The 24,053-nt window shown below is 45.4% G+C and overlaps 1 protein-coding gene across 2 annotated transcripts; it reads left to right on the top strand.

Moving 5' to 3' along the window:
* The first annotated feature begins 33 nt into the window (after nt 1-33).
* Nucleotides 34-19,545, top strand: DDX24 (DEAD-box helicase 24). 2 transcript variants are annotated; one of them, XM_045901450.3, is made up of 10 exons: nt 82-184; nt 1,061-1,117; nt 1,378-2,094; nt 8,977-9,489; nt 10,766-10,919; nt 11,187-11,702; nt 14,023-14,098; nt 16,383-16,571; nt 17,258-17,387; nt 18,997-19,545. In XM_045901450.3, the coding sequence occupies exons 3-10, from the start codon at nt 1,383-1,385 to the stop codon at nt 19,266-19,268; spliced, it is 2,562 nt and encodes an 853-aa protein (XP_045757406.2). In that variant the 5' UTR covers nt 82-184; nt 1,061-1,117; nt 1,378-1,382; the 3' UTR covers nt 19,269-19,545. The 2 variants fall into 2 exon arrangements, with proteins under 2 accessions (XP_045757405.2, XP_045757406.2); XM_045901449.3 differs by lacking the exon at nt 1,061-1,117 and having other exon boundaries at nt 34-184.
* The last annotated feature ends 4,508 nt before the right edge of the window (nt 19,546-24,053 follow it).

The following is a 24,053-nucleotide window of genomic DNA, read 5'->3' as shown; positions in this document are numbered from 1 at the left end:
CGGCGGCAGCGAATCACGCGGCGGCGTCTAGATGGGGGCGGGACTTCCTGTCGCAGGGCGTGCGCGTGCGTGAGTGCAAGCCCCGCCCCGGAACTGCGGTCGACGCTGCAGGTGAGGAACCGCGGTGGAGGTGTGCGCGGCGGTTGGCCGGCGTGTGAGGGAGCCGCGACGGCGTCTCCACGCGGTGAGTACCGGAGCCCGAGCAGGGCTGGGGTCGGCCCCCGGGGCTCGCGTGGTGGGCCTGTCCAGGGCACTGGCCTGAATTCTCGGGTCCAGTGAGGGCGGCCGCTGGCCCCGCGTCGGGGACCCCTGGTGTGGGCGTCCAGGCCCGGTGGCGTCGGCCTCTCCGCGTCGAACGCCCGTTGTGCCTGAGGCGAGGAGCGGGGCCGGGGCCCTCTTGCCCCCGGTGCCTGACCACCCCCGCCGCGGTGGAAGCCGGGTGGTTTGCGGCCGTGGCGGAGCTGGGGCGGTGGGTGAAGCCTGCCTGCGCGCTGACGTGCTGAGCCGGCCGGGCGCCATGCCTGGCGGGTTCTGACGTGCGTCACCTTTTTGTGTCGGTGTAACGACCCCCTGAAGCAGATCCTTCATCATCCCCATTTTACAGGCGAGGAGACTGAGCTTCACAGAGATTGAGACGTCCGCCACAGATCCGGAGCCCGTCCGGATTTGAATTATGGTTTACCTTTGTGCTTCCCTCCAGGACCTGTGATTTTTCTTGGTCTTTCTGGAAAGGGAGACCGTGGATGGAGTGTCACTCAGGCGGCCTCTGTTGAAATGTGTTTTAAATCACTTAAAACGTAACGAGAAAGCTGGATGGGCAAAGGCCAGAATGGTGCAATAGGCATTTGCCTTCTTGGGGCAAGGCTTGAGCCCTTACAATAAAGCTGATGTCCTACACCCCCCCCCCCAAGAAAAGCCCTCCACGTTCTTAATTCAGCCTTCAAAATGACTCGGGTGTGGCCGTCTTCTTTAGAACCTCATGCTTTACATAATTTTGTTTGTTCGCATAAAACATTTTGTGACTTAGATATTATTGGGTCCCTCTCCCTTATTTTAAAAGATGAGAGCACTGAGGTTCGGGGAGGATTAAACACCGCTGTCCAGTGACACACAAGCAGTAAGTATTGGGTCTGGAATCCAAACCAGATCTAGCTCATGTGTCTGTGCTCCTCCATCTCCTGTGTACCCTCTGTTCCAGGCCAACCTGCCTACTCTGTTGGTATATTTCTTCTCCTCTTTGATCTTCTCTACCTCTGTGTCCTCGCTTCTTTGCAAGGCCTGATACTCTGTAGGCTGCTTAGAAGATATTTGTTGCCTCAGGACCCCACGCTCTTCAGTTGCCAACCTAATGGAGCACTTCTCTCCTTTTCTTTTCAGCAACCATGAAATTGAAGGAGACAAAATCAAGGCCAAAGCCACCAAGCTATGGCAAATTCCAGACAAAGGGAATCAGAGTTGTGGGAAAATGGAAGCAGGTGGAGATTGACCCAAATATGTTTGCAGATGGACAGATGGATGACTTGGTGTGCTTTGAGGAACTGACAGATTACCAGTTGGTCTCCCCTGCCAAGAATTCCTCCAGTCTCTTCTCAAAGGAGGAGCCCAAGAAGAGAAAGTCACAAGCTGTTTCAGGAAAGGAAGAAGGAGAGTCCAGCTCCTCAAAGAAAAAGATGAAGTTCAAGAAGAATAAAGACATGGAAACTGAAGGAATCAGTGTCCAGAAAGAGTTTGAAGTCAAAGATGCTGAGCCAGAGCCCCAGGGAGATGACACGGTTTGTCCTGATCCACAGGTAGAGGAGATGGTATCAGAAAGCTCAGCCCAGACTGTTCCAAAAAAGAAAAAAAAGAAAGGGAAAAAAAACTTGGAGCCTTCCCAGGGTACTACTCCAAAGGTGCCCAAAAAAGCAAAGACATGGATGCCTGAAATGCACGACCAGAAGGCAGATGTAACAGCTTGGAAAGATCTATTTGTACCCAAGCCAGTTCTCCGAGCACTCAGCTTTCTAGGCTTCTCTGCACCCACACCAATCCAAGCTCTGACCTTGGCACCTGCCATCCGTGACAAACTGGACATCCTTGGGGCTGCTGAGACAGGTAAGGGCATCCTTAGCTGGCCAGGGTAAGATTGCTTTTGGGTTGACCTTGTGGCTGCTAACAGGTTGGATGGCTTGGGGAGAGGGGAATTTGGGGATATAATCACAAAAGCAGTGTTGAGTGAAGGTGTTTAGAAGTCAGCCAGCTCTGGGTTGAAATCTGCCACTTTCTGATTGGTACCCTGGACAGGTCGCTTTATCTCTCTGACGCCCTGTAGGTCCTATTACAAAATGGAGGTAACACCAGTACCTACTACCCTTTTTTTTTTTTTTTTTATTGCTTTGTGGGTTAAATGTAAGTGCTACAGTAAAGTTTACGCAGTACACTGCAAGTGATTTGCAAATGGTAGTTTTTTCCTATTCTTGAGCTTTCCTAAATGGCTTAGAGGGGTAAAGTAGGACTAAGATGGGCCTTCTGGAGAGGTAGATCTTCATTAGTGTAAGGAATAAGTGTCTAATTCTCAAGAGTTGTCCAAAGATAAAAGGGCTGCTTTGGGAATTGGTGAGTTTATCATTATTGGAAGGATTTGAGTGTGTAACCATTAGGTGGATTTTGTATGTAGATTTGGCATGAGGTGACTGTTGGGACTAGGCATTATTTAAAGTTCCCTTATTCCCTGGGCCATCTTAAGACTTTGCGAAGCAATGACAGGTCAATGACTTGACCTCAGTAGTTTAAGTTACTGACTGGAGGGAGGTGCTTGTACTGCCTGGTACTAGAATCCAACTAGATCAGCAGTAACTGATAGAAATACATATATAATGTGAGCCACATAGGGATTTAAAATTTTCTAGGAGCCGTATTTTAAAAAGGTAAAAAGAACAGGTAAAAGTTAATTTTAACAATGTATTTAATCAGTTTATAAAAATTTCAGTATATAATTAAGGTAAAATCTTTGAGATACTTTACATTCTTATTTTTATACTAAGTTTTCGAAATCTGACGTGTATTTTGAATTTGCAGCACCTCAATTTAGAGTAACCACATTTTAAGTGCTCAATAGCCATCCATACATGGCGAGTGACTGTTAGGTTGTATGGTATAGAACTAGACCATCTAGACACTTTGTGCCTTGGGTTTCTGGAAAGGGTGGTCAGGAAAGTATGGGTGATGTGCTATAGAAGAGTCATGTAGATGGAAAAGTGAGGAAGGCTCAGGGGAATGGAAGTAATAATGGTAAGTTAGAACATTTTCTTAGCATTTAAAATGTATCATGCACTGTGTTAAGTACATCATACTGATGAACTCAGTTCTCAAAATCACCCTGAGATAGGTTGCATTATTCTCATCTTACTGATTAGGAAACACAGCCTCACAGAAGACAGTATCCATAAAACCACAGCTGAAAAGTAGTAGTGCCTAGATTCTAGACTAGGTCTGTGTGCTATTAAGCATTCTACTACATTGCTTTGGTTTGTGCAGAGGCCTGGAAATGGGTTTCTGGAAGCAGAGGCAAGGTTGTATGAGCCACTGTGGCTAGAGCCTGACATTTGGATTCATACCACAGCTCCTATCAGGCTATCCCTGTGTGGAGTGCTGTGAATCTGCAGGTCCAAGATTCACAAAGATTTTCGGGGCTAGGGACAAACTGCTGCCCATACAGATAATGAATATTTCCATCACCCCCCAAAGATGCTTTGGGCCCCTTTTGAAATCTCTCCTGGGCCCCCACTCTTTGTTCACCCCCAGGGTAACCTCTAATATGCTTTCTATCACTTTGGATTAATTTGCATTTTCCAGAATTTTATATAACGGAATCATACACTATGTACCTTTGAGAGGGGGTGGGTGTTCGGCTCTTTCACTCAGCATACTTTGAGATTCAGCCGTGTTATTGCAAGTACCAATAGTTCGTTCCTTTTTATTGATGAGTAGTATTCCAGTATATGGATATAGCACAATTTGTTTATCTATCTGTTGGTGGATATTTTTGTTCTCTATAGTTTTTGGCTATACAAATAAAACTAACTATAGGGGCACCTGGTGGCTCAGTCAGTTAAGCCTCTAACTCTTGGTTTTAGCTCAGATCATAATCTCAGGGTCCTGAGATTTATCCCCATGTCAGGTTCCACGCTCAGCATGGAGTCTGCTTAAGATTCTCTCTCCCTGGGGCGCCTGAGTGGCTCAGTCGTTAAGCGTCTGCCTTGGGCTCAGGTCATGATCTCAGGGTCCTGGGATCGAGCCCCGCATCGGGCTCTCTGCTCTGCGGGAAGCCTGCTTCTCCCTCTCCCACTCCCCCTGCTTGTGTTCCCTCTTTCGCTGTGTCTCTCTCTGTCAAATAAATAAATAAAATCTTAAAAAAAAAAAGATTCTCTCTCCCTTTCCCTCTCCCTCCCCCGTGTGTACGCATGTTCTCTCACACTGGAGCTCTTTCTCTCTCTCTCTCCCTCTCCCCCCCTCGCTTTCTCCCACCCTCTCCCCTCCCAAATAAATAAATAAAATCTTAAAAAAACCACAACTATCATAAATATTGGTGTGTTAGTCTTTGTATGGGTATGCGCTTTAATTTCTGTTGGGTAAATACGTGTGGAATAGCTAGGTCTTAAGGTAAAAGTAACCTTTCAGTTTTCCAAAGTGATTATACCATTTTACATACCCACCCAGTTAGAGTTTAAATTGGTCTCTGTCCCTGCCAATACTTGGTGTGTTCAGTCTTTAATTTCATTTTAGACTTTAATAATTTTAGCATGGTTTCCTTGTGGCTTTAATTGATATCCCCCTAGTGACAACGTTGAGCATCTTTTCAAGTGCCTATTTGTATATTCTTTGGTGGTGTCTTTTCAATTCTCTTGCCCATTTTTTAATTGGGTAGTTGTTTTCCTACTACTGAATTCATTATATATTCTGGATATACCCCCTTTATCAGATACTTGGTTTATGATTTTTTTCTCCCAGTCTGTGGCTTGTCTTTTCATTCTCTTTACAGTGTCTTTCGAAAGATCAGAAGTTCTTTATTTTGATGAAGATCAAATGATCACTTTCCTTTTTACAAATGTGCTTATCTACAAATCCTTTGCCTAACCCAAGATCACAAAGATTTTCTCCAGTGTTTTCTTCTAGAAGTGTTACTAGTTTTAGGTTGTATGTTTCAGTCTGTGATCTTTATTGGGTTAATTTTTGTTTACAGTGAGAAGTGTGGATCAGAGTTCCTTTTTTTCCCCTGCATGTGGATATCCAGCACCGTTTGTTGAAAAACTATCCTTCCTCCACTGAATTTTGCCTTTGCATCTTTTTTGAAAATCAGTGACTGTATAGGTGTGGGTCTATTTCTGGAGTCTCCCCCCACCCCCACCCCATTGATCTACTTGTCTATCTTTTTACATCAAAACTTCACTATCGGGGCGCCTGGGTGGCTCAGTCAGTTGGGCGGGTGGCTCAGTCAGTTGGGCGGCTGCCTTCGGTTCGGGTCGTGATCCCAGGGTCCTGGGATCGAGCCCCACATCGGGCTCCCTGCTTGGCGGGAAGCCTGCTTCTCCCTCTCCCACTCCCCCTGCTTGTGTTCCCTCTCTCACTGTGTCTCTCTCTGTTAAATAAATAAATAAAATAAAATAAAATAAATTAAAAAAAAACTTCACTGTCTTGGATACAGCAGCTTTAGAACAAGTTTTAAATCAGGTAGTGTTAAGTCCTCTTTGTTCTTATTAAAAGTTATTTTGGCTATTCTAGGCCCTTTGCATTTCCATTTGAATTTTAAACTCAACTTGTCAGTTTCTACAAAAAGCCAGCTGGTATTTGGATTGAGATTGCATTGATTATAAAGCAAACTGAGGACAAATGACATCTGGACAATATAGAATCTTCTCATGAATGTAGTATATCTCCATTTTTTTTAGGTCTTTAATTTTTTTAGCAGTGTTTTGTAGTTTTTAGTGTGTGCACATCTGTAATTAGATTTGTCCTTAAATATTTCAGGGGCACCTGGGTGGCTCAGTCGTTGAGTGTCTGCCTTCAGCTCAGGTCATGATCCCAGGGTCCTGGGATCGAGCCCTGCATCGGGCTCCCTGCTCTGCAGGAAGCCTGCTTCTCCCTCTCCCGCTCCCCCTGCTTGTGTTCCCTCTCTCGCTGTGTCTCTCTCTGTCAAGTAAATAAATAAAATCTTTTAAAAAGAGAAAGAAATGCTCTTTCTGCATTTATTAAGATAAGTGGTTTTTCATTTTGAGTCTGTTGATAATGGTGAATTACACTTGATTTTCAAATGCTAAACCAAACTTACATTCCTGGGGTAAGCCAAATTTGGTCACAGTGTTATTCCATTTATATATTGGATTTGATTTGCTAAAATTTTGTTGATAATTTTTGAATTTCTGTTCATGGGATATTGGGTTATAGTTTTCTAGTAATATCTTTGGTTTTGGAATCAGAGTAATGCAGGCCTTGGAATGACTTGAAGTATTCTCCTCAGTTTTCTGAAAGAGTTTATATAGAATTGGTATTTTTTTTCTTCCTTAAATATTTGGTAGACTTCATCTGTGCCTGCACTTTACTTTGTAGGATGGATTTTCACTACAGGTTTAATTGCTTTAATGTATTAGAAATATTTGTGTTACTTATTTTTTCTTAAGTGGTAGGTTTTTTTTGCAGTTCCATTAGTTTTTGTTCCCTGTGTTTTGAAGCTCTGTTATATTTAGGTGTGTAAATGTTTAGGAATGTTATATCCTCTAAATGAACTTATTCCTTTCATAATGAAATGGCCCTCTTTATCCTCAAAGTATTGTTTTTTCTAAAATCTTCTCAATCTGATATTAATGTGCCTTTCTAGCTTTATTTTGATTAATGTTAGCATGGTGTGTTTTGCATACTTGTATTTTTTTAAAGATTTTTTTTTTTAAGTAATCTCTACACCCAACGTGGGGCTTAAATTTACAACCCCAAGATCAAGAGTCACATGCTCTTATCAACTGAGCTAGCCAGGTGCCCCTCGTACTTTTAATCTATTGACGTCATTGTATTTAAAGTGGGTTTCTTGGAGCTTCTAAGTTGGTGAACCCTTCCTTGTTCTGGGAGGGTGGTGCACCCCCAGCTCCACAGGGATAGAAGCCCTTGGAACCCTTCCAGACTTTGCCTTATGTACTTCTTCATCTGGTTTTTCATCTGTATCCTTTATCATATGCTTTGTATTAAACTGAAACTTCTAAGAAAAAAAAATAAAATGGCATTCTTGTAGAGAGAGCATATGTTGGGTCTTGCTGTTTAATCATTGTGACAATCTGTCTTTTATTTGTTGAGATCTTTTACATTTAATGTGAATATTGATAATGGTTAAGTTGTAATCTGTTATTTTGCTATTTGCTATACTCTTTCCTTTTAACTTCTTTTGGACTGATTATTTCTTGTAATGGCATTTTATATCCTTTATTGATCTTATTAGCTGTAACTGTTGTTTTAGTGGTTGCTTTTGGGTTCATAGTATATATCTTTAGTATGTCATAGTCTGTCTTTAAGTAATAATATACTGTTTTTTATATAGTACAAGAATCTTACAAGACTATATTTCCTTTTCTCCTTTACATTGTGCTTTTTGTTTTACACTTTATATGTGTTAGAAATCCAAAATACATTTTTATGTTTAATAATTTTACGTTTAAACTTAAATAATATATTTAAATAAGAAAAATCTTTCATATATATCTATGTTACCATTACTGTTTCTGGTACTCTTCCTTTGTACAGATCCAGAATTTCAACCAGTAGCATCTTCTGCATGGAAGACTCCCTTTAGTACTTCTTGTAGTTCAAGTTTGCTGATGATAAATTATTCAGCTTTTGTGTGCCTAAATGTCTTTACTTTGCATTTTTTTGAAAGGAATTTTTGCTAAGAGAGTTCTAGGTTGTTGAATTTTTTTTCAGGTCTTCAAATAAAGATGTAATACTGTCTTCCAGCTTTGATGGTTTCTGATGAAAAGTGCTGTTTATCTAGTGTTAAGGGTCTGTTTGCTCTCTTTTTTTCTTACAATTCTTGCTTACAGTGCCTTGTTTTCTTATGGGTTATTTTTTTACTGAGAGCTGCTCATTTTCTTTTGAAAATGATTTGTGAGCATTTTTTAAATAGTTTTTTTTTTTTTTAAGATTTTATTTATTTGAGAGAGAGCGAGAGATCAAGGTGGAGAAGCAGAGGGAGAGGGAGAACCCCTTAAGCTGACCCTGTTCTGAGCGCAGAGCCTGACTTGGGGCTCAAACCCATGATCCAGGCTGAAACCAAGAGTCGGATGCTCAATCGACTGAGCTACCCAGGTGCCCCTTGTGAGAATTCTTTGAGGCCTGTGATAAAGGTTTCTTCCTCCAGAGATAATTTATTTGCTTTTGCTGGGGGCATTATAACTTTGGAACTACTTTAAATTCTCAACTTGAGATGTCTTGTTTGTTTGTATTAACCACCCAGAAGATATGAATTTGGGCTTCATATACATTCAAAGATCAGTTTGAAAATGTTCAAGCATAGATAAAAGTATGCTAATTTTAAGTTTTCAGAAAAACTAAGAAAATTGTCTTCTACTGCCATCTTCTCCAGGAAAGGTCTTAGGAAACTGTATATAGATTTCCATTCCCCATACCCTAATGTGATGGTGTTTCTTCACAACAACGACAAAACACACAAAACTTGTCTGTTTAGAGTTTCAGTGCTTGGACTTTGTGTGTAGTTCACATTGGTGACCTCAGGCCTCAGTGCTAGTCTGCTAGACTTTTTCTCAGGCTTTTAATTACAGATACCCTCTGGTTGCAGTGCTTGCTGTTGGGCAACCTGTGCTGAGTGGAGGAGCTGTGGGTTGTTCAGGGTAGCACGTGGCTATCAGGGTCCCTTATTCTGTGTAAAAGAAAGAAGCCCAGACAAAAAGTATGTGTATTTATTGATTCACACTGTTTGTTTTTTGTTTTACTTCTAAGGAAGTGGAAAAACTCTTGCCTTTGCCATTCCAATGATCCATGCAGTACTGCAGTGGCAGGTGAAGAAGAAGCCTACTCCAGCTCCAAGTGACACAGGAGCATTACCTGGTGAGACCAGAACCGAGGCTGGAACTGAGTCTGGAGTTTTGCCTGATGAGATTGGAATTGAGGGTAAAGTCCTGCCCAGTGAAGCTGAAGTGAAGGCTGGAGCACCACCCAGCAAGGTCAAGACTGGAGCTGCTGTCTCAGACCAGGTGCTGCCCTTCTGTGATGATGATGCTGGTGAAGGACCTTCTTCTCTGATCAGGGAGAAGGCCATCCCCAAACAGGATGAAGACAAAGAGGAAACGCTTGATGAAGAGGAGACTGGAAGGTTGAAGCAAGAGTTGGGTGGCAAAATCGCCATCTGTAAAGCACATCCAAAGTGCCCTCTGCTTGGGCTGGTTCTGACTCCCACTAGGGAGCTCGCTGTCCAGGTCAAGCAACACATTGATGCTGTGGCCAAGTTTACAGGTGAGGTTTAATTCTGTTTAATAAATACTTCCTGAGAGGATCCTAGATGGTGGGGTGGCAAAGGTGAACAAGCTATAGCTCCTACCCTTTAGGGGAAATCTCTCTCAACCTGCCAGAGAATTAAGCCTTACAGAAAATTGAGTGACACTGTCTCAATTCTCTCAAGGATAACGCATAGCTAATGCCACTCTAGATGCATAGGAAATTAGTCAATTTATTGGATATGGTGGATGTTTAAGGCAGGGGTTGTCAAAAGTACCTCTTTTTGTAAATAAAGTGCAGCCACACCCATTTGTTTACATAGTGTCTATGGCTGCTTTTGGACTACTAAGGTAGAATGAAGTAAAGTTAGTAGTTGTGACGGATTTAGCTCACGAGGCCAAAATGCTTACTATTGACCCTTTAAGAAAATGTTTGCCAACCTCTGCCTTAGGGCACAAGAACTTACTCTCTCAGGGAATTCCTTTTGGGAAGGGCTGCGCAGTGAGAATTTTAACTTTATAATAAAAGCAACAGTTACCAAGCTCCTACTCTGTGCCGGGCACTTTGCTAAGCACTTTGCCTACATGATCCTGTATTTCCTTTCCACATTGGATACCTTGAGAAGTCCTCCACCAGAGAACAGAACAGACAGTAGGCATTAGAGGCATTAATTCTAATTGAGGGGGATGGGCAGGGCTTTCTTGGGAAGTGTGTCACAGCTGCAGAGTGACCTCCTTCCCAGCATTGTGGTGCACTACTGCTCACTTTTCCTGGAACTTTGGATGTAAACATGCCTGGGTTCAAATCCAGCTCTTCTGTTGTTGATAAAGGGGAGGGAGTAGAAAGAAATGAGGTTGGGGCGGGAGCCTGGGTGGCTCAGTCGTTAAGCGTCTGCCTTCGGCTCGGGTCATGATCCCGGAGTCCAGGGATCGAGTCCCACATCGGGCTCCCTGCTCGGCGGGAAGCCTGCTTCTCCCTCTCCTCCTGCTTGTGTTCCTGCTCTCGCTGTCTCTCTCTGTCAAATAAATAAAATCTTTAAAAAAAAAAAAAAAAAAAGAAATGAGGTTGGGGAAGTAGACAAGGCCCAGATCATAGAAGACTTAATGTGCCTTCTAGGAGTGGCACTAAGAGTCAGGCCAGGCCCACTCTTTTAGTGCCCCCCCCCCCAAAAAAAGAGAGGGGAGCTGTCCTGGTGATTGATTTCCTCTGCTGATCTGGGGGCACCTGTGTCATTCTTGGCAGAAAATATGCAGCCAACTGAATAACAGGGTCTTTTATATTTTGTGTACTGTAGGAATTAAAACTGCTATTTTGGTTGGTGGAATGTCTGCGCAGAAACAGCAGAGGATGCTAAACCGCCAGCCACAGATTGTGGTCGCCACTCCGGGCCGGCTGTGGGAGCTAATTAAAGAAAAGCACCCTCATTTGAGCAACCTTAGGCAGCTCAGGTAAGTGACATACGTCCCCTTTCCCTTTCACGCCCTTTTCTGTCGTGGGCCTGAGAGAGCGTGGTAGCGTATGTATTATCTTCTCCCTATCACTAAGTGCCATGGTGTGGTACCAGTCAGACTTTGGCCTTTAGAAAACCATGCATGAGGGGATTGAGTCCCTGGTGGTGGTGGTGTGTATGTATGTCTGTGTTGAGGGTGGAGATGGTAGTTGAGTGTGCTGTATAAATGACTCCTCAGGTTATGTGGGTCTCTCTGTATCTGCAGGTGCCTGGTGGTCGATGAGGCTGATCGGATGGTTGAGAAAGGCCACTTTGCTGAGCTCTCACAGCTGCTAGAGATGCTCAGTGACTCCCAGTACAACCCAAAGAGACAGACGCTTATTTTTTCTGCGACACTGACCCTGGTACATCAAGCTCCTGCTCGAATCCTTCACAAGAAGCACACTAAGAAAATTGACAAAACTGCCAAAATTGACCTCCTCGTGCAGAAGATTGGCATGAGGGGCAAGCCCAAGGTCATTGACCTGACCAGAAATGAGGCCACAGTGGAGACACTGACAGAGACCAAGATTCATTGTGAGACTGATGAGAAAGACTTATATCTGTATTACTTCCTAATGCAGTATCCAGGCCGCACCTTAGTGTTTGCCAACAGTATCTCCTGCATCAAACGCCTCTCTGGGCTCCTCAAAGTCCTGGATATCATGCCACTGACCCTACATGCCTGCATGCACCAGAAGCAGAGGCTCAGAAACCTGGAGCAGTTTGCCCGTCTGGAAGAGTAAGTCAGGCCTGTACCCAGAGCCCAGGTTCTAGTCATTAGGTCAAGGTTGCCAGGATGGTGGGGAGATGGTGGGAAGCTACCTTCTGACATGGAAGCCTTATCGGTAGAAGGTAGCCCTTTTTTGCGTATCATGAAGCAGGCTTACTCTCATCTGATGCATTTGGTTGCTGATAATGCCCAACAGAAACTTTCTTAATAATGAGTAACGGTGATAATAATACCTATTGTTGTGGAACACTTAACAATAGAGTAAGTATCATGTTGGCATTTTAGATACGTTATTACATTCATTCAATTCTAACATCCTTGAGAAGCAGCAGAATGGATTCATGGTTAAGAACACAGACTGGAACCAGACTGCTTGAGATTAAGACCTTGGCTGTGCCACTTCTAGCTGGCCAAATTACTTCAGTGTGTTGCAGTTTTCTCGTAATTAGCATAATAGTAGAATAATAGAAGCTAATGGAGAGGGTTGTTAGGAAGATTAAGGGAATTTATACGTATAAAGCATTTAGAACAAATGCTTAGCCCATGGTATATACTTGCTAAATGTTAGTTTTAATACAGCTTTTCATTTATTGTCATTATTCTCATTTTATAGATTGATAAAAGTAAGATCTGGAGAAGCTAATCAGCTTGCCCAAGGTTTCTCATCTTGAAAGTGACAAAGCTGGGCCTCAGACAAACCGGTCAGACCCAGAAGTCATGCTTACCATGCTGTCACTGTGCATCTCTTTTTGGGCCAGACTGATGCTCAGGCAGCAGTGTGCATATTATCAGGTTATGGGCCTGAGAAGTTGAGGTCAAGTCTAGATTGACTTTTGCCCAGTGTTTTGTCAGGTTACAGAGTGATTAGTTTCTAGAACAAGTGTCTGGTTTACCTTCTTTAGAATATTGCTAGGTAGAAGTTAGCAGCTTATATGGTGTCTGAGTGGGGTGTCTGTCTGATTGGATGGGGTCCCCTAAATGTGGGGCAACAATCGGGTGGAAGCCAAGGCGCTGGCGTTGAAAGAATTCACCTGAGGCAGAACAAAGGAGCCACAAGGGAGTGGGCAAGCAGGACAGCAGAGGAGAGGCTGTCTGCAATGAGGCAGTGGATGGGGCTGTTTTTAAAGGGGGAAGATGAGGAGGTATGGCCATGTATGGAATTCTGCCTTTTTTGGTAACTGTGCCTAGTTGTAAGTAGCCTATTGGTCAGTTAGGGCCTATGGGTATTTTGAGGTGGGTGGCCTGATGGGCCTGTCTACATTCGGCCAGATGGTAGCTGTGCGTCCGTTCTTTCTACATTCCTCAAGTCTGTTTGCCTAAAAGTGGCCTCTACATCTTATTCGATCAGGGATTGGGAAACGGTGGCCCATGGGCTTAAATCAACTAGTTTTATTGGAAGGCAGCACGGCCCATTTATGTATTGTCTGTGGCTACTTTGGCAGTAGCAGAGTTGAGTAGTTTCAACAGACACTATCACCTGCAAAGCCCAAAGTAATTTATGGTCTGGCCTTTTATAGAAAAAGTTACTGCCTTTGACTTAAAGCAGTGGTTGAATTTGTATCATATTCCCCAGCCCTACCTCAGAACTACAGGGAGCAGGGTTCTGAAGAGCCCAGAATCTTAAGCTTTTAAGACATAGATCAGGTGCTTTTGACTTTCCTTGAACTACACATACATTAAGAAACATTACCCAATGAAATTACTGAGTGCTTACTGGGAGCCAGGCACTGTTCTAGGTAATAGAACACTGAGTAACACAAAGCCCTTGTTACAGGGTTTACATTCCAGTGGAGGGAGATCATAAATTGAAAAGCAATTATGTAGTTTGTCAAGTGGTGCTGAGTGCTGAGGAGTAAAGTTGTGCAGGGAGTTGTACTAAAGTGGGGTCAGGGAGGTTTCCCTGAGAGGGAGGGGTTACAGCAGAGTGTGGGCAAAGCAAGGAAACCTGAATGTCTGAGGAAGACTTTGTAAGGCCTATGGTGTAGCAAGTGCAGAGGCTTGGAGGCCAGACCATGTTTGGCAAATTGGAAAGAGGTCTAGGATGTCTGTGGGACCAGAGGGAAGTGAGTGGGAGGGTGATAGATGATGAGGTCACTGACCTAGAATATGGCCTCATTTATTTTACTGGAGGTGGTCTTTTATGATTGCAGAGTGTGGCTTGTTGACTGTGGTCAGTGAGACCCACCTTTGGATCCCAGCTCCACAAGTGAAGAGCCATGTCGGTGCCTTGGGAAGTTAATCTCTCCCAGCGCACTCAGCAGGCAGCAAGGAGCTGCTCATGGACAGCTGTAGGTTGGTCTTGACGGGCTTGTCTGTCTCTCTCCCGCAGCTGTGTTCTCCTGGCAACTGATGTGGCGGCGCGGGGCCTGGATGTTCCCAAAGTCCAACATGTCATCCATTACCAGGTAGGGGAATTAGGGAATTTGTTGCATCGAATGGGGACTTTTTTCAGCAAAGGTTTGGGGAGGGAGGAAAGAGAGGAAGAAGAATTATTAGTCCCAAGGCCTCATGCAGCAGAGTACCACTGGCATCTAGTGACTGACTAGCTGCTGCCATGTTTGGAACACTCATGAGATTTATTCGCAGAAAACCTATTGGCACTTCTGATACCGCTTAGCCCTTCCCTCTTTGATTTGGGCAAACTCATTGATGTTGGCAGGTTAGAGTCCTATTTTCTTCCACGGAATAGGCATAGTAGCATGTAAACTGGTTACCCTGGTGTAGAGAAGTAGAAGAGTGTGGTGGTTAGGACCTGCCTGGGCTTAAATCCCAGCTGTGTAACCTTGAGCAAGCTGTTGATTCTCTTTCTGCCTCAGTGTTTTTGTTAGATGGAAGTTAGCACAGTATCTACTTCTTGAAGTTTTTATTAAGGTAAAATAAGTTCTTATGTGTGAAGAATTTAGAAAGACACAGGGCATATCCTGAGCACTTACTAAATGTGAGCTGCTGTTGATACTGAAATTAATATTAGTGCACATACCTGGTAAATCCTAGCATAGAGTGGTGGTTAGGAGCTTAGGCTTCAGAGCCACCCTTGCAGGGTTCAGATGCTTGTGGTCTGCTTCATAGTTGGTTAGCTTTGGGCATGTTACTTAACATCTCTGGTTTCTGTGTCATTGTAAACTGGGAGTGATGATGCTGCCTAACCCTTAGGGTTACCATGAGAATTAAATGAGCTCCTGCTGATGAAACCCCTAACACAGCACAGCATTAAGTATAAAGTGGTAGCTATTCTGGTGTTATTATTTCTCCTTTCTAATCCCTTATGCTTTAAAAAACCTTTCAGGGTGTAGGGGCGCCTGGGTGGCTCAGTCGGTTGAGTGTCCAGCTCTTGGTTTCAGCTCAGGTCATGAGATCAAGCCCAGTGGGGGGCCTGAGCTCAGTGGGGAGTTTGCTTGAGGATTCTCTCCTTCTGCCCCAACCCCCACGTGCACTCTCTCTTTCTGTCTCTCAAATAAATCTTTAAAAAAATCTTTCAGGGTGCCAGTTCAGTTTAGCAAATCTTTCTTCTTCCTCTTTTTGGGGAAGAGGCTGGGCCAGTCTTTGTGGGAGAGATCCAGATGAACAAAATGTAGTCCTAGCCCCTGAGAAGTATCAGACCAACTAAAGGAGATGAGACCAACAGCCATAATTTAAGGCAGAAGATACTAGAAAGCTGCAAAATATAATGGAAGAGAGTGGTAACTTCTAGTTTGGGAGGTAGGAAAGGGCTTTCTTTTAAAAGATGCTTTGCATTTAAGGATGGGGGGGAGGATCTGGACATGTAGAGGTGGAAGGGAAGGAGGAGAGAATGTGTGGAAGTGGGAAGTTGGCTACGAGTGGGGGTTTATGTTGGGAGAAGAAAGTGAAAAATGGCCAATAGACCACATTTCTAGCACCATTATGAACAGTTAAGTACTTACAGCTTCATTGGAAGTGGTAGTGTTAACCTGGGCTCAGTGGAGAAGACTGTTCTGGATTAGTGGTGAGTGCCATGGGTGCAGGGGAGGGAGGGATTGTTAGCACCCATGCCACACCTATGGATAATATATCCAATATGTATTAGAGTAGAAGCAATGGAGCCTAGCGGGGGTTAGTGTGGTCTTTGCAGCTTGACTGCTTCAGTTCGAATCTTGGCTCCACTATTTAGTTCCTCCACCTAGAGGGAATTGCTTAACATTTCTGTGTGTCAGTTCCCTTGTCTATAATATGGGTAATCATGAAAGCACTTCATGTTATTGTTTGTGAGGAATAAGTGGGATACTACATGCAGAGTGCTTGGAATTGCCTGGCCCGTTGTAATCACTCAGTAAATGTTGGTTATAATTATCATGTTCAGTCATTTATATAGAGTTAATGAAGAATCAGTGGAGTTTCTTTAGTTAGAGTGGGAATTATGGTCAGAGCTTTGACTCAGGAAGATTGCAATGGCAGCTTTGGGCTGGGTCAAGGGGAGTGGGAGAGACTAGAGATGAAATAAGTGACTGTCGTTCTGTTGAGTGGTCATGAGGGCCTGAAACCAGGGCAGGGGGCATGGGAGGGCAGACGCTGCACAGTGAATGGGCTAAAGAATTAGGACTAAGGGAAAAGGGCTGGATCTGTCCACAGTGCTGGAGAGGTTTCTAACTGCCTGGCTCGGGGAAGCTGGCCCTGAGGGGAAGAACACTGTTGGGTGATAACCACGCGTTGACTTCTTGGTTCCTCTGGCAGGTCCCTCGCACCTCGGAGATCTATGTCCACCGAAGTGGTCGAACGGCTCGTGCCACTAATGACGGTCTCAGCCTGATGCTGATTGGGCCTGAGGATGTGATCAACTTTAAGAAGATTTACAAAACCCTCAAGAAAGATGAGGACATTCCACTGTTTCCTGTGCAGACAAAGTACATGGACGCAGTCAAGGTAAAAAGAAAAGTTAAAAATCTAGTACTAATGAGGGAAGGGATTGTGTTGTACCTTCACCTTGCTGTGAGGCTCTGGTTCTGCCAATAGCTATTTAAATAGGAAGATTCGTTTAAAAAAAAAAAAAAAAAGGAATGTGGGGGCACTGTACATGGTAGAAGGTAGACCGGTGAGTCGTCAAAAACAGGAATTTTCTTCTTGAGCCCTTTCTTCACTGCCTGCCCCTGGAGCCTTCACTACCACTTTCTTCCTCCACTGGACAAGGACAGTGAGTGTGGCTTCCAGGACATCCAGTGGTTGTAGGGAAGTGAGGTCAACTTGTCTTGCTGAGGCAGATACTAAACCTTTTTCACATTCCTGAAGCAAATGCCAGTAATTCTATCTTTGGGGTTTTATTTTATTTATTTATTTTTAAGATTTTATATATTTATTTGACAGAGACAGCCAGAGAGGGAACACAAGCAGGGGGAGTGGGAGAGGGAGAAGCAGGCTACCCGCTGAGCAGGGAGCCCAATGAGGGATTTGATCCCAGGACCCTGGGATCATGATCTGAGCTGAAGGCAGACATGCAATGACTGAGCCACCCAGACGCCCCTCAAGAGCTTTTTTTAAAGACACAACTTATATGAGCCTTTGCTTCCCAGAGGTCTGAATGCTGTCAAATGAACACGATTCCTTTCCCCCAGGAACGAATCCATTTAGCTCGACAGATTGAGAAAGCGGAGTATCGGAACTTCCAGGCTTGTCTGCACAACTCCTGGATTGAACAGGCAGCAGCTGCCCTTGAGATTGAGCTGGAAGAAGAGATGTATAAGGGTGAGTGGACTGGATGGGACTTGAAGAATACATTCAGCATTTTTCATTTGTTTTTTCCTTCAACTTTTGTCTTGTTGGAACTTCGCCACTACCATGGGTCCTGTTAAAATCAGCAAAGATTTCCTTCTTTGTGAAAGGCCTTAGTCCCACATGAGCCTACAGTCCTTGGCCTTTGTTCCCTCTGTCTTATTTGTCTCAGCTGCCTCCCTCATGTGACATCAGGGGTAGGCTTTGCAGCCAGGGGCCATGCTGGTCCATTCCCTAGCTGTATGACCAGGTCAAGGTCTTTAATTTCTCTTTTGTACTAGGCTGTCATCATTTATAAGATGCAGGTCATAATGTTCCTACCTCATGGGGTTATTGCAAAAGATGGGTTGAATTGATGAATATAAAGTGCCTTTATCAGTGCCTGGCAAATAGAAAGGATTTCATACATTTAAAGTTATTATTTATGATTATTGTTACTACTACACCAGTCATTATCTCATCTAACTTCCATGGTCACATGACAAACAGCAGGAATTTTTTTTTAAGATTTTATTTATTTATTTGACAGAGAGAGACACAGTGAGAGAGGGAACACAAGCAGGGGGAGTGGGAGAGGGAGAAGCAGGCTTCCTGCCGAGCAGGGAGCCTGATGCAGGGCTCGATCTCAGGACCCTGGGATCATGACCTGAGCCGAAGGCAGACGCTTAACCAACTGGGCCATCCAGGAGCCCCATAAACAGAGCAGGAATTATCATCCTTTTACATATGGAAATTAGAGGCTCATGGAAGAGAAGCTGTTTGTGCAGGGAAATAGGTCCATTACCACGCCTTTCCTGAGCCCCTACTCTGAACCTGGATCTGTATGGTCCCTGCTCTAGGAAGGCTCTTGAGTCTTAAGAAGTGGTAGAACCAAATCTAGAACCGATGACACTAGAGTTGATCCGGTGTTCTTTCCATCCCAAAGTGGGCAGCCTAGCTGAGGTGTTGGCATCTCAGTGCCAAAGCCAACAAATTCAGAGGCTGACAAGCTCTCTGCTCAACATGGAAGCTGGGAACCAAACCAGTGGGCTTGGTGACAATGAGCTGTTCCTGATAGCTCAGACTTGGGGCTGGTGTGGGGCCCTTTGGCTGTGCCCACCTCCACAGGTGTAGCCACAGTGCTGGTGGGGAGGTTTAGAAGAGCTGGGCTGCCAGATGGTGTTCACAGTCTCCTGGGTCTTTGTACCTGTTGACTCACCATACCCCAGCTAGCAAGTAGGAAGTGGGTGGGTCGTAAGAAGAAACTGATCTTCAAGTCAGGAACCTTGGGTTCAAATCTGTTTGACAACTAGCTAGCTAGCTCTGTGACCTTCAGCAAGTGCCCTCGAGTAAAATGGAGGTAATTCCTGTCTTAGAGGCTTTTTTTTTTTTTTTTTTTTTTTTTTGAGGAATGAAGGACATAATGCCTGAATATCCCTCCCCAACTATGTTAGAAGTTAGCCAATACTAGCTTCTATAGAGACTTTGGAGCCTTGATTCCTCAAGAGTACCAAAACATTTTTTGTCACAAGTATCCATCAAGGGAAACAGAAAGTGTCTACAAATCATGGTGAATATGGTCTGTTTTATATTGTCTCTTAAGGAAGAAAAACTGACCAGCAAGAAGAGCGTAGGAGACAAAAACAGATGAAGGTCCTGAAGAAGGAGCTGCGCCATTTACTCTCCCAGCCGTTGTTCAAAGAGGACCTGAAAACGAAGTATCCAACTCAGTCTGGCAAGCTGCCCACGCTCATGTCTACCCCAAGAAACGGTGAGTCTGCCTTGAGCTGCCTCACCAAACAGAAGAAGCAGCAGAAGAAGCCGCCAAAAGGGAAGCAGCAGGAACAACCGCAGCCAAGTACAAGTGCAAATTAACTGCGCTCCAGGTCAGTCTGTTAGTGACTGCACAGTGTTTCTGTGTTCTCTGGTTATGTGGAAAAGCTTCCCACTTTCCCTTTCACTCCACTATCAACCCCGGTTATAAAAATCTCCCTCTTCCATGCCAGCCCCCGTTGCAAGAGAGACCTCATGCACATTTGTGTTGTTTTGGAGTAAGAATTCTATGCAGCAGTTTATATATTTCTGTATTCCAGTGTGTATAGGCTTCTTATATGTTTAGCTTGTTTTCGTCAATTAAAAGTAGTCAGAACCAGCATGTTATCCTGAGTTTTTAGCCGGAATATAGCTGTCCTAATCCTCTGGTTGCAGGATGCATGTGGGGTGCGTCTCATCCCATTGGATAGTGTGGATGGAGCAGTAGGCTTAGCTTGTGTTCCTGCTTTTCTCCACAGCAGAACCCTAATAGCTCTTTAGCTCTCTACCATTCACATTCTCTTGTCTGAGCCACACTGCAAGACGGGCAGGGAAGAGGTTGCCGTCCTTGGGTTCCAAGAGAACACAGGCTTCCTTAACATGACAGCCATTTGTGGGGAAGCCAGAACAGGTACGCAGAGTCTGGCATTGTGAGGCACTCCAGCCTTGTCTCCCCTTCCCTCCTCTGTCTGGAAGTGGTTGTTGCCCACAGTCCCACATGCCCTTTCTCTTGTCTTGAGCCTTTATACAAGCTTTTCCCTCCACCTGCTTGCCTTTTTCCCTATCCTCGAGCACGGCTACGTGTTCTCTAGGTCCCTGAGCCCCCAGGAGGGCATAGTGTCCATAGCAGCCGTGCTTATCCTCTCAGTAGCACTTGGCACACTGTATTGTCTCTGTTAAGCTCCTTGACAGCGTAGGCTGCTTTATTACGTCTTGCAGCCCTTGGGCTTAGGTCAGGGCATGATGTTAATACATGCTGAGGGAACCAGTGACTTCTTAGTGTGTGTGTGGGCACCCCCCCAGCTTTCTCTAGGTTAGTCTAGGTGAGGAGCCACAATTGCCAGAGAAGCATAGATTTCTTCACAGCTAAGTCTGGACTTCTAAACACATGTCCCCTCGGCTTCATGGTTGACAGGTTGGCAGGATGGCAGCAGTGTTCCCTCAGCCCCTCTGGGTAACTACAGTAGGAGAGCTGGACTGAACTCAGAGTCAGGTATCCTTGAGTGCTGATCAAGTACCAAGCACTGTTAGGCACTTTCATCTACTTTATCATTTGGGTTTTTTTTTTTAAGATTTTATTTGTTAGAGAGTACAAGTAGAGGGAGGAGGGGCAGGCAGAGGGAGAAGCAGGCTCCCTGCAGAGCAGGGAGCCCGATGGGGGACTCAATCCCAGGACCCTGAGATCTCGACCTGAGCCAAAGGCAGATACTTAGCCAACTGAGCCACCCAGGCGTCCCTATCATTTGGTGTCTAACAAGCATCTGAGATACAAGTCCTAATACCTTTTTGTAGTTGAGAAGGCGACACTGAGTGGTTTAAACTTGCTCAGATCACAGAGCGGCCAAATGGCAGACCTGGGATTAAAACCGTGGATATTTCCTTGTGGGCATGTACAGAAAACTGCTTCAGTCTTAAAAGGACAGCAGTGTTGTTAAGGAATGTCTCCCCAGGGTCACCAGTGACTCAGAGAGGAGAATGCAGTAGAAAACAATCCTAGTCTGTGAGATCAGTTCTTGGGTGACAGTTGGTGGAGGATGGCAGGGGACTCACCATTATCCAGATGATACAGTGGTGGTTTGAGCAGCCCTAAGGAGACTTAGCGGCCCCTGAGCCATGAGAGGCCTGAGGCTACTGGTCACAGGTCAAACAGACCCACCGATGTCTGTTGACATGCTGCCCTTGTCCCTTAACAGCAAATGCTTTTTTTTTTTTTTTTTTTGGCGGGATAGTGTGTTAAGGGGGGTCGGTTTTAAAAGATAAGGTTAGCATCCCAGGCAGTTCTGTTCTTTGACTTGATGACGTAAAGCTTTGTGAATCCTGTAGTTTCTTTGGCACCTCCAGCCCAAGGGTAGAACTTGCTGAGTATATAGACCTTCCACTAAAGGAGAACCCGCTCTCTCCTGCTAATCCACTCACACACATAAGCCCTATGGGAGAGTGCTGATCTTCAGTGCATGTCAGATACCAAATACTAAGAAACCAGGATAAAAGTTGTCATGGAAACCATTTTAATGCTAGGAAAATGTTTCCACCAACTGCCGGGAGAAGCTGTGGGGCCGGCCGCCTCCCCCCAACCCTGGGCAGCTGCTCACTGAGCCACAGCTCCTGCCCCCATTTTGCACAGTGTGAGAATGGTTCTTAGACTTGTCTAATGGCTCCTGACACTTCCCCGTTTGGGAAGCCAGAGTCCCTGCCAAAGAGGTATTTGCCCACATTGCAGCAAGTGTTCTGCTGCTTCCCCGCTTGTAGAGCACTGGGTGTCAGATCTCCTACATAATCTTGTTCCACATTAACCAGTGACCCTGTGCTGCGTAGGTGTTGTCTTCATTTCACTGATACGGGAATTAGGGCTCAGAGGTGAAGTTCTTGGCCAAGAGCTAGTAAGTGAAAAGGGAGGATTCAAACCCAGGTGGGTCTGGCTCCAGAACCCCTTTGTGCTTAAAATAGGAGCCCAGTCAAAAGCAAGGACAGTTCTTTTTGTTGCTAAACATTCCCATTTATAAAGTTCCCTTTGGAAGGAAAATAATAAATGTGCAGTTATAAAGACAGACTCTCAAAGCAACTCTCCTGCCCCCTTTTGGTCTGGGCAGAGATGCCTTGGTGAGGTGGGTGGAGAATTATCCAGGAAGTGTGAATGCCAGCATTACTGGCTGCCGTAGACAAGCAAAGTTAACCTCCCCAGATGGCTGGATTTAAACAAGTTCCTGAATTCTGCCACTCCCTTTTCGGCATTGGTGCTTGCTCTCAGACCATCTGGGGGCAGATGAGAAGGCAGAGAGCATGGAATATGGACCGGTGGTTTTGTGGAGGAAAGGGGAAGCACATTGTAAGAACATGAGAAGAATTTGCCTGTCTGTGGCATTCTGATTCTAAACTGATAGGATCTGTCCTCGGAAGAGGGTCCCATACGAGCACTGGTGGGCTCTCAGACCTGGAAGCACAGCATAGGAAGTCTGAGAGGGAATTTCTCCAGCCAGGCTGCCAAAGCGAAACCTCTGCTTTTGTGGACATGCCAAGAAGTGGCAGCTGCCGCTTATGCCGTCCGTGAGAGCCCAGCTGGAGGCGCAGGCCGTCCCGCAGCCCCTCGGAGTGGCCACGGGCATTCAGCCCAGTGCTGTATTCATACCCTTTGGTTTGAGATAGTCACAAGTCACATAACATTTCCCCTGTTCTTCCAGTATATTTGTCACAGATCCTAGCACTCCTACCCAGAGCAGGGTGGGACATCACCAGTTCAGAGATCAAGGTCAGGTTTACAGTCCTGTGGAAAAGTGACATGATCACTTCGCATGAGCCCTTGGGTTTAAGCCCGAGCTGAGGCAGTAGGGGAACCTGGGTCCCTGCCTGGCATTAAAGCACCCTAACATCTGTCTTCACAAAGGCAGAAGAATGATATAAATCTGCTGTTTGTATACAAGGCCTCAGCAATCTGCTGCCCAGTCCCTGTGCACAGCCTGGCTGGCAGCTGACACGCATAAATCCCCGCAGAATGGAACCTGTGAGAAAACGCCTTGGGTTAGGGAAGTCACCCATGGGCAGTTCCACACTTCTGCGGTCTCCATTTCCTCCCACAGAGGAAGAGAGCTTGCTAGCGGTACCCGAGATCAGCCAAGGCTCTTCAAGGTCCTGGGGACAGCAAGGTGACAAGGTTATTAAGGGGCATGTCCAGGTGGATGAATGAGGAGGCTGCCAGCCAGGGCTCTTGGCTTCTAGGCAGTTTTCGCAACAGCGATCTCCCTCACTGCCAGTTTCCTGGGCTTGTCTCTGCTCTTTCCCACCTAACTTCCTGCCAGCCCACAAAACCAAGCAGAAGGGGAAAAAGGAAAAGCAGCCACACACCGCCTTGCAAAACTTGTCTGCCCTGCGCAGCTGGAGTCTGTGGCTGCACGTACTGCTGTCTCCACCTGGAGGATTACCTAGATTCTCATTCCAGGCTGTGTTGGGGGTGGTGAGACAGCTTCCTGGTCCCAGACCCCAGCCTTCCTTGAGCCTCTGTTCAGGTGGGGCTAGCAGCAGAATCCTGAAGCGCCTGCCCAAAGGCAAGCACGTCTGGCCCTGAGAGAGGGAGAGAGGGCGAGAGGGCCACAACACCCCGAGCTTCATCCTGAAGGCCCCTTTTTAGACTTCGGCATAAAAGTCTCTTTTTCCTCCTCAGGTTAGGGTAAGAAAACACTCCCATGGTGAATGTTTGGAACCACGCTGAAGCCCTCACATTGGCCAGTTGGCCAATGCTTCCGTCAGCCATCTACCAAAGTCCAGTCTAACAGCTGATTGGACTGGATTCTTTTTTTGTAGAACTGGGAAGTCACTGAAGACCTCTGACCTTGAGCTTTTCCTCCCCAGCAGAGAGGCACAGAAAGGAAACCAGAGGGCCCTATTTTTTATATGACAACAGAATGTCAGCACTGGCAGGAACCTTCTCTAGATGAAGAAACGGGCCCAGAGAGGGGAGGTGACCTGCTCAGGGTCTCAGGGAACTGGGAGCAGAGCCAGGGGTTCTGGCTTTGTAGCCCTGAGTTAGAAAGCATTTGATCCTCCATGAAAATAAACACTAACAATATCACTAAGTTACCACAGTCCATAATGGGTAGGCCTCCTTCCCAGTGACTTTGCCCAAAAGACTGTACA

The sequence above is a fragment of the Mirounga angustirostris genome, unplaced genomic scaffold, assembly GCF_029215605.1.
Source record: "Mirounga angustirostris isolate CCGP_5_RB_7025 unplaced genomic scaffold, mMirAng1.0.hap1 SCAF_9, whole genome shotgun sequence".
NCBI classification, from domain to species: Eukaryota; Metazoa; Chordata; class Mammalia; order Carnivora; family Phocidae; genus Mirounga; species Mirounga angustirostris.
The sequence above is the reverse complement of the archived record's forward strand: the minus strand, read 5'-3'. Positions and strand labels throughout refer to the sequence as shown.

Coding starts and splice junctions, on each gene's coding strand:
- DDX24 (XM_045901449.3), top strand. CDS start 1,383: ATGAAATTGAAGGAGACAAAATCAAGGCCAAAGCCACCAAGCTATGGC. Junction 11,703..14,022: donor CAGTTTGCCCGTCTGGAAGA/GTAAGTCAGGCC, acceptor TCTCTCCCGCAG/CTGTGTTCTCCTGGCAACTG. Junction 14,099..16,382: donor AACATGTCATCCATTACCAG/GTAGGGGAATTA, acceptor TTCCTCTGGCAG/GTCCCTCGCACCTCGGAGAT.